At 35.9% G+C, this 15,350-nt stretch overlaps 1 protein-coding gene across 1 annotated transcript in view; it reads right to left on the bottom strand.

The window, feature by feature from the left end:
- Positions 1–15,350, bottom strand: part of LOC136253737 (uncharacterized) — a 33,371-nt gene that overhangs the window by 9,997 nt on the left and 8,024 nt on the right. Inside the window, exons 3-9 of the mRNA XM_066046394.1 lie at positions 13,877–14,041; positions 8,072–9,349; positions 7,199–7,248; positions 6,911–7,030; positions 4,974–5,255; positions 4,365–4,617; positions 1,963–2,253 (exon numbers count right to left, since the gene is read on the bottom strand). Coding sequence (XP_065902466.1) covers positions 1,963–2,253; positions 4,365–4,617; positions 4,974–5,255; positions 6,911–7,030; positions 7,199–7,248; positions 8,072–9,349; positions 13,877–14,041 — 2,439 coding nt within the window. The remainder of the gene's footprint in view (positions 1–1,962; positions 2,254–4,364; positions 4,618–4,973; positions 5,256–6,910; positions 7,031–7,198; positions 7,249–8,071; positions 9,350–13,876; positions 14,042–15,350) is intronic.

The following is a 15,350-nucleotide window of genomic DNA, read 5'->3' as shown; positions in this document are numbered from 1 at the left end:
CTTTTGGGGTTCCGACGAGTGTGTGCCCTCTGCGCCTTGTCTTTTCTTTTATCTTCAATCAGGCTGTTGTCTTCTTCTTCATCCAACAAAACCATATCGAGGCGTTAATTTTCCATATCAACACTTTTTTTAAGCAGCATAATAGATGCCACAAGATTATTTAAGGTGCTTAGACTACGCTACTGTACAGAGGAATAGATTATATTCCTTACTGATATAATCTATGACTTAGGGTACTGTACGGAGGTACTGGTACTAGATAGCTTCACGATAGGTCACAAGATCACGTCCATTCTTCATTCTACGCATTATCGATCTATCGATTGAAACCACGATGACACACCCCTTTTGCACTAGCTGTATTTCAGTGACCACACACCTTCAATTTGGAAGGCTGACTCAACTTACTCTATAATCGATCAAACCACGCCCTTTTTTGGGCAAGCGCACATCTTGCAGGCTGCCTCGAGATACTCTAACACAGCAGTCACCCTAATAGAACAGTCACATGTTTATAGCTAGCTGTATGCCTTACCAAAAAAACTAAACAAACTAGTATATTAAAAATTATAAATTTAAAAATAAAGTAGGAATCCAAGCGATAAAAAGTAGTGAAACAAGAGAAGAATGATGGTAGCTATTACAGCATAGCTCAGTGGGAAATTCCTACTTTGGCATTGAATACCATGCCAAAGTAGGGATTTCCCACCGAGCTATGCTGTAATAGCTACCATTGTTCTTCTCTTGTTTCACTACTTTTTATCACTTGTATTCCTACTTTATTTTTAAATTTATAATTTTTAATATATATTTTAAGGATCATGGTGATTAGGCTTTCTTGCCCAACAATATTACCCAAATAACAGCTTCACCTTTCCTTTATAGCAGCCTGGTAGTATTGGTCTGGCATAGCCAATCCTATAAATGTCTTCAAAGCAAACCTAAACTTTCCAAAAATTTCTATGGAATTTTAAAAATTTTCTATTCGACAGAATTTGATGCTTACTGAATAACTATGTAACTACATAACTTACTGACTAACTGACTAACTGACTAACTGAGCCAAGCACCATTTGACAATAGACAAGGCTACGTACAGGTTTGATGTCTTCGGTGTTCAACGTCGCTTCATCCAAAGACATGCCTTTTCACCAACTGCAGTACATCATCATGGACTTCCCTTTGTCCTACCTTGTGTCCCAGTTCTTTTCACTGAGGTACTGATTCACAATAGCACTATGTGGCTTCCCTGTGGCTGTGTTGACTGGCTATCACACTTATCACCCATACAGTACTATCTATAGCAACTGGAATGATTTCTGAAATGCCTCTCATACTGTTCTAAGAGAAGTTGTCTATAGCTGCAAATATACTAATTTAATCTCTGATTCAGTGACTGAAGGTATAGACAACCTCTTTTGTTTGATGACTAATTCTTAGCTATTCCCTTGTTTCACTACTTTTTCTGTTATCCTTGTCCAACTTAAAATTTGTTTTACTGTACTAGTACTATTGGGAATGTGGTGCACTTATGGTGCACCATAACCATAAGTGTATGTAACAATTACTCAATTAATTAAGAACAGCTGCAACATATAATACATCTAATAAAGTATTTTCCTGGCTAAGACTGTAACACCATATAAGTAAATGAAACCATACTTATGGGTTATTATCTTAACATTAGAAATGTGTGGTTTATAGATAACAATGACAAGCATGGCAAAATGTAGTCATGAACTGGATCTACCGCTAACTTTTAGTTCTATAAAATTAGACCTATAGAAGTAACAGAAATTGAAGTGAATCCTTTACAAAATATACATAGCAGGTAATTGCTAGTAATACTGCAATAAGAACTAATAATATCATCATGTATGTAAGTGACACCCCAACATTGGTTGATATATATATATATATGCAATACATATTCACAACACAATACAGTTATAGTAACATTACCATCTTCTAATGTCATCACCATTACATTAGCAGAGACTGGGCTACATCCAATAATAGTGCATGCTCGTACTGAAAACACGTAGTTGGTAAATGGTAGTAATGGTTGTATTGTAACATTTAGTAAAGTGTCATCAGCAGTGAAATTCATCATCACCACATTGCTCATTCCAACTGCTTGATATGACATAATATAACTGATCACTAATCCATCAGTTACATTTGGTGGACTAGCCCTCACAAAAGCTGACCTTTCAGTTGTAGTTACCATGAAGTCTGTAACTGGTTGCAGTTCTGGGCAAAGACATAATATTGCTCAGATTGTAACAACAAACATGCAAATTAATGATACATGTAATCACCCTATTAGACCCATTAAGTGACAAAATGCAAGCAATTCTGTGTACTTGATCACACCAAATAAAAAGCAATACAATCAATTGAATACTTAACAACCACAAAATTGAACCATTGCAACTGCTCTTAACATAATATGTATATAAGTCTTCAAGCAAAAGTTTACAACAGACTACTATGAGACCATATGGCATTCACATGTTTACACACCTTTGAAGTACTACACAGTATTTCAACTTAAATAATGTAAGGATACAGTTTCCAAAATATGCTACTGCTTGTTATAAAAGGAATGATACCATACACGACAACAAGTGTGCATATATGAATCACAATGCAGCTAAATGGTCGGAGCCAACATCATATATATTTATAAATATCAATTACAGTACAACTGTGCTGGGTCCTTTGTGTAGTAGTCTGTCACACTACTAGCTGTAAATACATAAAGCAGAAAGATCAATATTTGCCCAGTCTATAGGAGAAAGAGTTTATGGGAAAAACTTGAACATTAATCAGTGGATAGGTTAGCCATTGTAGCTGAAATGTATGGAATCTCCACCAGTAACAGAACTGAAACCATATAACGTATGTAACAAACACAATCATTTTTTTTCTAATAGTACAGTCTCTAAGAAATTTTAAAAGAGTCCATGGAAATATATTGAAAATTACACAATTGGATTTGAGCTAGGGGCCCAGCTCATAACCCTGGGTCTTGGCCATTCAACCACTACTGACATTCTTAAAAATACAAATTTTGAATTGAAGTTCTAGCCCTAAATCTACTTTATAAATAGGAGAAGATATAGTTTACCGGTTTTATAGCAATGAACTGTTAGTCACAATATAACAACACAATGTTAAGTTATTCTTAACATTTACCTTTAACTTTAACAGTAAACATGATATGTGACCAGATTTTACAAAACCGATCCAAATCGCACATCAGGCAAAATCAACTAACACCTCCAGTGGATAGCTACACTATCGTACTAGTAGTTTTGACACTCAATACCACTCAAACTACTTGAGGCTGGTTTCAACAGATGTCTTTTCTGGGTAGTGTGTAGAGCTCAAATGGTGATTTTAGGCCTTGTGAAGGACCTGGCTTGGCAAGAATCATTGGGTTGCTGGTGGACAGCCTCGTAATGTTGGCCAGACGTTTTTTCTGTGGAATTTGCTACATATCAGCCACTAAGGAGCCAGTACAGCCCTGTAACCTCGTCTCTGGACTACAATCATGGTCTGCCTCCATTTTGAGGTCTAACCCTTGCCCACACCACCACCACCCTCTACCCTCCACCCCTTTGTGAGCACTCGTGATACTACTTTGCTTGTCCAACTGCTCAGATTTTCTATCTTATTTGGCAGGAAACTCTACAAACAGTTACAAGTACTGGAAGTGGTCTGAAAGGTAACAGATTGATGCATCTGTAGTGTAAATGTTATACACGTGCTTGCTATCCTTGGAGAGTTATTCTAGCTCGAATTTTTTTAAACCGTTTATCTCGAAACTTCTAATGTGTGATTTGGATCGTTTTTCCAAAATCCAGTCACATATGGGACCGGATTTGCAAAAAGAGGTCTTCCACACACATCCAATTTACCAACTGATGATTCATAACTTCAGTATATAAATAAAACTCTACTGAGTTGAAATTTGGTCAATGGTAAGTACCACCATACCATACCACTCAAATGCAATGTTATCTCGCGAGAGAGAGAGAGAGAGTGATTAAATATCTTGCTAATGGGGATGGCACGCATTTCGCTTGTGAGTATCCATCCTGTTTCATTTGGGATGGATACTTGCAAGTTCAATGGGTGCCACACCCCTTAATTATCAAGTTTTTATAAATGTTTGCACTCTTGTGAGATGACAATGCATTTGAGTGGTATCGTAGCTGCATAGATAGAGAAAATTTCTGGACAATCTTAAACACTATATGTTATGATAGTACGAGTTCATAGAATCAGATATGAGTGGAAGACTGTTTTCACAAATTTGATCACATAATAAAATTATACAACACATGTATATAGACCTTCAGCATGAAGTATCCATATTCCAGGAACACCTATATTACTGGTCTGAGTCACATTCATGATTTCAACAGTTCCTGATCCTGGGATATTAAAGAAATGAGCTCCTTCAAGAGTATTATAGCCAGCCACTGCTATTAGGTCACTAGACTCAGAGTGTTCACCACTTGTCCATTGTATTAGCCCATCAGCATATAGGAATATTACAAAAGACTGGACACCATTGGTAGCTAGAGCACACTGGAATGTGTTCGTCTGTAACCAGTAACAAAACATGATAACAGAACATACAACAGTGAAACTACAGATCTATAAGTAAGTACACACTGAATGTATGTATAGAATATTTTCACTACCTAATAATACATTGTATGTCATCTTCCACTCATGTGCTTATTAACAAGTAAAATAGTTTATTTTCTATAATACTACAAGTATTCATAACATACATACATGCTTTGTATGTACATGGATGGATAATAAACTGGATGTTCAACTGTTCAATAAACATGTCGGTATCTATGTACGTATATTTCTACTACACAACATCTTCACAGTAATAGTGTTTTTGCCTTTACATAATTATAGGTAGAGCATCATGACACAATTACCTTATCAGTTCTGTTATTAAAGTAGCCCACAGCATCCCATGTAGCAATGAACAAATGGGATGGCATAAATGATGTAGCAACAGTGCCTTGTATCTGACTTGCTGCTCTACCAAGGAGGTTGGGATCAGTAGACTCACGATAATACACAGTTCCAGTCCCTCTAGTATCAACATCAGCCCAGTATGGGGCAATTATTCCATCATGACCTTGTCGTGTTGGAAACAAACGAGGCTCATGATTGTCAAATGGATATTTAAGACTGACAATTCCATTATTGTTGACCTACAGTGTCATATAAGCAATAAATCAAAATATGTGCTGGAATGACATGAATGACTAGTCCTTTTACTATTATAGTGTTATACTTATAATTACATAGTGATTTAGTTTGCCATACGTTACTATCTATAGTAGGAGTACAATTGATCCCAAATCCCATGGCATTGTTTCTGTAATTGCACTGTAAAGTGGCCAATAAAATAGCAGAACAACAGAAGCCTTTTAAGTGCAACAAGAAAGTAATAATCAATAGCCAATCAAATAAGCTGACAATAGAAGCCTTTTAAGTGAAACATATGTAGACATTTTGAGCAGCCAATCAAAATTGCTAATATGTGAAGCCTTTAAGTGCAACAACAAATGATGTAATACAGAGAAGGATGATGCAATCACTTGGTAGAGGTTAATGGCCACATAGAACTAGATAGATGTGTACTACAAACCATGAAGGGTGATCACTATGTGATTAATAGGCAATCACACATATTTTCGTGCAATTATGGAATAATTGTACTCAAATGTGTGTGATTACCTATACAAATCGTATCATAGATGAAAAAAATTTGTGGTATAAAATCCTACAATTTTACTCAACTTTTAACATGGAATGCTTTAAATTTACACTGGCAACCTAGAATTGATGATTTTATGTTACCATTTGATAAACAAATGTTTTCAGTCGCTTAGCTAACAATTTTAATCAAAACAGTAGCTTTTCGTAACCTTCCTAGGTATTTTATTAAACTCCTCAATTCTGATCTTCCAGGAAGTATTAAACTGGCTTGTAAAGCCTCAACCATACCACAAGAAATGCAGTACAGGGTTTTCAGTACTTCTTGCAATTTGTGCCTTTTTAAAAGTGATTTATCTGGTACCACAATGGTGATGGATACCCATATCATGCTTCAGACTGTTGTACATGTGACACATTTCTTTACCGGGAATTTTACTTCGGTTTAATTATTATGCTGTTTGCATGATGACGTTAACAAGTTTAAAACAATGTGATTATACCATCACACAAAACAATTGCTTCCAAACGGAACTGAATCCCTTGTACAGGATGGTGGCATAAGTTATTTCACTTCAAGAATAACCAAAAACAGACACATGCTCAGCTACACTATGCATTTCACACAAAGTGCTAAAAATTCCATCAACAGGTGGAGAAAACATTATTATTGCTAACTAGTTGGACACAAGACTATCATGTGACCACCGCATATAGTGCTGAATAACAGTAAATACAATTCTTCATAAAGTAACCATACAACAAGGAAATGCTATATTCATAGCCATAAATGGAGAGTATTCACAGTCCACATCCATGTATAGCTAATTGCTGTGGGGATAGTGGAGTTGCAATTGACATTCCTGCTGGTTATGAATAGACACAAGAAACACACCAATGGTCCTCTACTGACATGTAAGATAGTGTGGTGGTAAACCACTGAGAGGAGTGGTGGACACAACAACAGTATAGCTTTTCCTATATAGTGGGTGCTGAGAAAAATAGGAATAATGTCCAACTAAGGGAGAACAATTGAGAAGCAACACAGCAATGCTTATATTATAAATATAACAATGTCTGGAATGGATTTTATTATACATAAACAGGTCTCAGTATAACGCATACACACAGAATGATTTGCACTTACAAACAGTTTCCTATATGCTTGTCTGAAAAATATGAAATCTTCTCTCAAAGTAACATTTGAAAAGCCATCAACTGTTGGTCCAATAATACTGTCCATTTCAGCAAGACCAAAAGGATAAAACTACAAATGTACACAATAGAGTTAACGTGAACACTTCCCATGTATTTCAGTGTATGTCAGAGACACCATAGCATACAACACTTACATGAACATCACATACATAAATAAACCAATTATATTCTTACATTATTATCTATGTGACTATATAGTAGATCACTAAACATTTACCTCTGATAAACATGTTGTCAGTTCTGGTTGGCACTCTCCTGAGTTTACATCTGAAATTAGAGATAAAGTGTACGTAAAATACATACAAGCTATTGTGGACACCGGCTCAAAGCTGCCTTTGAGGGATTTAGCTCCTTAGTGGGTTGCAATTACTTTTACATACCATTCTATCATTCACAACCATATTCCTTCTACTTGTATAAATTTTATCAACTTTGCTACATACGCTAAAACATGTTTAACATTAAAGTACCATAATTAGCTTTTTTTTCGTTGTAAAATAATTTTCGTGTGCAAAATTTGTACAAAAATTTCTTGCACAAAATTTTTATACAAGATTGAACTACTACAATAGAGCAGTCATTTACGTAAATCATCTGAAAATACTTGTACACGAAATTTTTTGTCACGAAAAATGTTTGCACAAAAATAAAACGAATTACGGTATGCTTGTTAAAGTACAAAACCTCTTTGATATTACTGTTTATTGTGGGGACTCAAGTGAATGCAAACCAACCATAATCAGGATTTGCTCAGCAGGTCACAAATTTACTATTTGGTAAAAATTTGGTGTTCATGTAGCAATGCTTGCCTGTTTTACCCAAAATAACTTTGAAATAGAAGAAAGTATATTTGCAACTACAGTAAAATCTAAATTACCTGTAAATGGCCAAACTTGCTACATTACTTTTATGAACACAAAAGTTTAGTTAGTTTCTGATCAAGTAGGAATGTAGGTCTTTATGATCCCTATTAATTCAATGCCACCATAGTCATGCTACTGTATGTGAGGAGCACTGAATGTATATTCACATTAAAACATGATAGCAGTAACAACAACTGCTAGCATACACAAATGCAATGACAAACAACCTGCACAATTTGTGAGAAAGTGAATCCCCCCTGGATGACCATAGCATTCAAGTTCAGCACATCCATACACTTGAGGAGACAGTATACCATCATTATTAAAATGAACAACTTCAGCCACACCCTCTGATATCATCACTTGTACACCATAAGCTTCAGTTACATTATTGACCATAATTGGTACCCATTGGTGTGTGTCTAGTGACCTGTTCACTCCTCCTGATATCAGGTAGATCATGTCAGGTTGATAATACTGTGCTAACACTATGATGTTAATATAATGAGTGTAACCTGCTCGACCTTGAAGTGTAGAAAACTGAAATTTGTTACTATACTGATTTGTGGCTGGTACTAGTGTCATCATTGGATCACCAATAAGGTCTCCATCACTGTCATCAGCTTGACCATGACTAAGCTGAACAACTAACACTTCTTTACTGGAATTAATGGCACAATACTCTTGTAGTGATAGAGTTTTCTTAACAGACTCTCCTTCAGTAATAATATAAGACTCCCTTGTATTGTTACAGTAAATATCAACAACAGTGGAGTTATATGCTGCCAGTGCTTTAATAGTATATGACCTTCTGGTGGCTAATGGTGCAGTATAATATACTCTACCCCATAATGTGGTGGGTGGAACTTGTTCTATTAAGTAATCACAACTGGCAATATTCACTGGTTGGTTTCCACACTGATGACCACTCAACACAGATACTGGTTTGTTTGTAACAATTTTAGTTCCAGTCAAATCATCAACTGATCCAATCAACACAGTTTGGAGCCTGTTGATCACAAATGAGTACTGTATACCAGCAGTGAGATCAACTGTAGAGTTACTAACACTAATGGTGACTGGTTGTGTGACTGTTAACTTCATCATCGTGTTATCCTCTGTACCAACTACTAAAATGTAACTACTGAATGGACTACCAGTTGTCATTGGTATAGATATCCCATAATACACATATTCATCAACACACAAGTTTTTAATGGGTAAACAAAGAAATGTGTCACTAGTAAAACTTGCCAAATTCTGACCAATCACAGTCACCCTATCACTACTGATCATCAGGTGAATTCCTTTATTCTGATCATTATGTGATGATGTTATCAGAGTAGTAGGAAGATTAATGATGACCTCATTATCACTTGTGACATTACCACTAGTATAATATCCTACTCCTGGAGCCTCAACTGAATAGTTCACTGGTTGTGATTCTGATGTTGTTATTACGAGGGATGGTTGTCCACCTCCAGAAAAGTATCCAAAATAGTAGTCTAATTAAAAAATACATATGGTAAATTGTTTACATTTTGTAGGAAGGAATAGAATAAAAAAGTATTTAACACTATACAACTTGTTGCTATAGGAAAACATCTCAAGATTGAGATACTCTAATAGATCATGATATGGCAAAATTATAGCTAGAGATATACAATTGGAAATGACAAACTAATGCTGTCAAGCATAATAGATAAAAAATAAAAGAACTGTTGAACAGTAAATAGGCAAAAAAGCAAATAGACTGATCCTTAAATATACTTTGCAATGGATTTTTTCTGCATTAATTTTATTCATAACAGTCCACAATTATGTACATAAGTAGCTAGTAGAGTTCTTCAGCATCACAGACATTACATGGTCTGGGGTAAATGTGGCCCACAAACACAGTGGCTTGGTATATTCTCAAGCTTCCAATCATGCCATGACACATGAATGTGTGAATGGATCATACATGGCCATGAAGAGCACATGGCTTCCACACATATAATACCATGCATGAGTGAAGTTGTAATTATAAGTGGATTATATAGTTTCACATTTCTAACCCTAAGCTTTTAGCTTTACAATCTCTCCATGAAAGTAGTATAGCAATTTATATAGGGGTACAAACACACACACAGATTGTGTGTGTGTATGTGTCTGTGTCTCTGTGTGTCTCTGTGTGTGTCAGCCTGTGTGTGTGTGTCTCTGTGTGTGTCTGCCTGCATGTGTGTGTGTGTGTGTGTGAGAGAGTTTGTGCGTGTGTGCATGTGTGTATGTGTGACATGCTGAGCAAAAACCAGCCATTTTCACACATTCCTCAAATTCCATTTTATTGCTTCTCTGCTATCTATAGTAACAAATGAGTGGACAGCCAAAGTTTCAGCCTTTTGTGATGAATATAGTCTTGGAGTTATGGTGCTAGATAGTTGGAACAGGAATAAACTCAATTTGTACAGCAACAATACGGTAAATAAAACAGGCACTTATATTCATAACTCACAACTGACACAAGCTATGAAGAACCATGAACTGGCACATCAATCAAGGTATAGTTTGTTCCCTGTATATCTTTGTGTAGACAAGAAGAAGGCCATTTCAAAAAATAAACGATGATAGTAAATTTTATTTCTACCACATTGAAAATAAACGCCCGCAGCTCACATACCATACGTATGACATAACAAAGATTTTCATGAACAGGGGAATCTGGTGGTATATACGTTTTATTAATTTGAACTTTGTTTCAGTACATACCAAAGCAATTGAAATGTGCATAAAATTTTCATGCAGCATGTGTATTATTACCCAGTTTATTTCAGTACATTGTTGTAGCAAAACATAATTGTGCAATAATGGTCAGTTGTTGCTTAGCAGGTCACATGTGTATTTTATCACCCTACAGAGCATTTCCTGCACTGGTTACTCCCTTTATGAGTATACCTTCAAAAAAAGATGAAAATGTACTCAGGCGTATCCATTCACCATTCACTTTACTGGACTCAAACTTTATTATTTTCTTGTCTTTTGTAGCTAGACTTAACCACAGAAGTATTTTAGAAATTACACCATTCACCACAAGACATAAAACTTGCACAGAAGACATATAAAGCTTGCACATTATTCACAAAAAACTACGCTACAGCTGTAAAACTTCAGTGTAGTTCGTTATCAAATATAATTTTCCTACCACTTGCAATGATACAAGCACTATGCACTGTTAGCACTGCTGAATGCATCTGTCAGTCTTCTCTAGCCTTTTTTTGTAAAATAGCACAAGTTGACATAAAATTCTGTCAGTTTTAAACCTACAATAATATTATATTGAAATAATGTAACATTGCCTAACCTTTTAGCAGACTATATATTCACCAGTTCCTGGTTTATAATGCTTGTAAATAGCGAAGAGTGTACAGTGTTCAGTTAGCCAGAGAAACGCTTCCCAATGCGCACATTATCTAACAGGCAGGTAAGGTTGCATTTTTAGTGTACACATTTTTAAGAAGAATTCAACCTATTGTTTATGAACTTATCATTCCATTAAATACACTATGTGCACCTAAGGCGTGGCACTTTACTACATCATTAAAATAGTGCATCCGCCATTTTTGAGGGTATATGCTCCATGCTAGGATTTTTAAATTTTTTTATTTGTATTAAAAAACAGAGATTATAGTTCTGTTGAAAAGTGGTTTCTAGGTAAAAGTGCATATCCATGACCTATGAAAATTATAAGCAATATTGTAAGTTATAGAACTTTGCGTGGGCGAGATCAAAGGGAAAAGTGTACTTTAAATTTCATAAAGTACACTCTCAGTCCGCTAACAGTGCTTCATCGACCACAAAAAGTACTTTATTGCACCGCAAAGAGCACTCTTTGTGGTGCAATAATGCACTCTTTGTGGGCAATAAAGCACAGTTGCCCACATGCTCTAGTGCAGGCTAATAGCCTGCGGGGCTCACACCAGTATGACCAAGCCGGTGAAGGCTGATAGCCTTGCCACGCTGAGTGATCAATCACCCCAGCCAATACGAATTCTACCACTGGATTGCTTTTATAAACATACCTAAATGCTTTGATGATGGGTGGGAGAAGGTAGCATTGCTGTTATGTTTGTTAATGTAAACGGACAAAGTCCTGGAGATATCACGGAAACATTTCACCATGTGACTCACAATAGAATCGATTGTGGGTTGCGAGCAAAACCTGCCAAAAGACGCAATGAACATCTACCATGCCAAACTATGGTGAAATACGCGTGAGTTACTTTGTTAAAGTAGTTGTGTGCTGTTCAGGCTGCTAATAGTTCATGCAACGCGTGTTAATTACGAGTCCTAGTGTATGGTGAAGCTACACGACTAAAAGCTCTATAAATCATTTAAAGCATAGCCTTGCTCATGCTATATGAAAAATAAAGTACTCGGCCGCACGCCTCGTCCTTTATTTTTCATATAGCACTCGCGGTTATGCTTTAACATATACATAAAGATAAAAATTTCCAGTTTTACAGTAGTAACATGGTAGACACTTCTGCCACTTCAAGATGGAAGGGTATATCAATTCAATGCTAGAAATGTAGGCCTGTGATGACTCATTTAAATGTAGCAAAATTAACACAGAAACAGTTCAGTCAACTGTACAAAGACATTGACCCACATACACACAACCACATCAAGCCAGCAGTTACCTGTCACATCACACAAAAAAAGATGGCTTACAAAGCCAAGCTTAAGGACGATGGTGAAAATCCCAGACATACAGTACGTTGCAAAAAAAATACATTTTGTAATTGTAATTACGGTGTAATTACTAAGTAATTACGCATGTTTGTACCACAATTACATTTTAACCATAATTATGCAAAAAGTGGTTTTGCACCAGCCATAATTACATGCAATCTATTCATAGTTACCAATAGAGCATAATTCGTAATTATGCTTTTGTAATTACACTACTACTGCATAATTACAATTACAAAACGTAAACTGTTTTTGCAGCCTACTGTAGTTGTTGTACAGACAGAGAAAACAAAAAAGTAATTAATAGGCTTTGGATATGGTCTATCTGCATGGTGACCTGTGCATTAGTCAAGTTTCAGAGCTAGTGCAGCTAATAACCCATGCACAGAGGCTGTACCTGTTCTCACAGACAAAGGCATACATATCGTATAGTGGGTTGTTTTCAAAGTAGCAGAGGAGGCAAAATGTGAATTTCAAAGGTTTTAAAGTATACTTCAAAGTCCGGTGGATTTCTATTAAGCAGAAATAGCTATGTATCACAAATTAAGAAACGTACGCATGCATATTAAGGAGCCATAGACTAGGATTATGATATTCAATGATAAACTGAATAGAGTCTACAATATGTTGTACAACATGTAACCTGCAAAAAAATCTATTGGACAAGGCTTTTAGTAACAGTGGAGATTGTAAATGTTGTGTGTTCAATTAGAAGTCCAGAGATTATATCCTTGAATTTACTTCTCAATATCTGGATCAATAGCTACGTATGTAGTTTCAGTGAGATGATTGTGCCAGTGGATTATATCACAGTGAAAAACATACGTAGCTTAATGTATGAAATGGTTTAGATAAAATAATGCAAAATGGTCATAAGACACCCTATTACTGCTGTAACTATACAGCTCGTCAGCGTAGATGCATGTAGCTACAGGCAATTGCAATATTGCATACACGCATTTTTATTATTTCACACATGTGGATTTTGTAGTATGCGTGTGTCAAGTTTAGTACTGCACATTGTTGCACCACATGTGTGTGTGAAGTTATATATTATTGTTGTGTATGAAATCACCATTAAGTTAATGCCAAACAATAATCCGTCTTCATTTTACAAAAGACCACTGCCTTCCTTATAACACAAAGTTATATGTTCCCCCATACTTGACAATTAATTCAATCCTCGAAAAGTTAAACCATTGGCCAAAAAATTAATTGATTTGACTGAACTAACAAAATAGGTTTTTATAAACCACATTGCAACAAATAATTGTACAGTAATTAGATGATAATTAACATACCAACATTATCTTCAGTATTATTATCATCAACACAGTGGAAAGTTGAATTAGCTGTTCTGTCTATACCACAATCATCAGTACAGCTACCACCATCAATGTAGTTACAACACTGACTAGCCATTGGTCCATAACACTGGTTGAGTCCAGTACATGAACTGTGACAACCTGTTGAAACATGAGTATGCATTAACAGGTAATAGTACGTAACAGTATAAATGTCTCCATCTAATGCCCCTTAGAAATGTAATTGATGTACGGTATTGGAATGGCAGATTCTTATGCTCCTTGTGCTCCTTGTGCTGGAGGTTGACATAACTACATGTACAAGCTTTGGCATACAACAGCTTCCCAACAACAAATTGCCTCACAAACACATTGCAAGTCAACAATCTAGAGAGGTACAGTGAGCAACTGTGAAGATTTTAATGTTGTTTCACTCTTTATTCTTTCATTAAAAGTGTTCGAATCAATCAAATTCAATTACTGTATTCGTTTATGTTCCATGCAGGTTGTAATCGTGTTATATGTTGCCAGAGGACCAGAACATAGCAAGGAATATGTGACCGGATCTGCAAAAACAGGACATAATTGCATTTTATTCAAATTCCTGTATATTAAATATTTATAATCTACTTAGCCAAGTATACCCACCGGCAAAGTTTCAGCCTCATATTCCAATAACTTTGGAAGTTACAGCCCTACAAAGTAGCAAACACCAAAAAATCGATTTGTACAGCAAGTATAGGGAAAATAAATTACAGGCGCTTACTAAAACGGTTATAACTTACCGACAGATTGAGGTACGGAGCTAACCTTTTCACCATAGTGTTCGCCACGAACAGGGGAATCAGTTACTGGGTAAGTCTTTCTTTTACTTACCCTTCTTCACTGCATACAAAGGCAAAATTAGTGAAGAAAAATCAATCGCGTACGATCGCTTCAACATGACGTAAACAAACGCTCATAACTTATGTATCCTTGGGCTACTGCAAAGAAACAAAGATTTTCTAACTCCTCTTGAGCAGGCGAATAAGATGGTATACAGGCTTTTATTGGTAGTCCTTTTCTTCACTAAGAAAGAGGGGTTTAAAAGTAATACGCAAGTATTTCGCCAAATGTATTCAATGCTTTATACTGTAAATTTAGGCTTGTGTGATTATGTCCCATTTTCGCAAATCGGGTCACATATATCAACAGCTATGTATATAAGATTTTTCTCTCTTTTATTCTCAACAACCATCAGAACCAGCAAGTGAAGATGTATATTGCTGTTGTTTAATACATGTAGCTTAGGAATACTCTACCATGCAACCATACATCTCAGTAATCATTTCTGCTGCCACACAAATACTTGTAATCACTCTAGTTACCTAAACAATCTCTGACTGAATCATCTACTAAAAGTGTTTGCAAAACATGTGCCTTCACCTACATAACTATGAAAAAAAACTGCACACTCTATTTACTGTAAGAT

This window comes from Dysidea avara, chromosome 4 (assembly GCF_963678975.1).
Source record: "Dysidea avara chromosome 4, odDysAvar1.4, whole genome shotgun sequence".
In the NCBI taxonomy this organism is placed as follows: Eukaryota; Metazoa; Porifera; class Demospongiae; order Dictyoceratida; family Dysideidae; genus Dysidea; species Dysidea avara.
The sequence above is the reverse complement of the archived record's forward strand: the minus strand, read 5'-3'. Positions and strand labels throughout refer to the sequence as shown.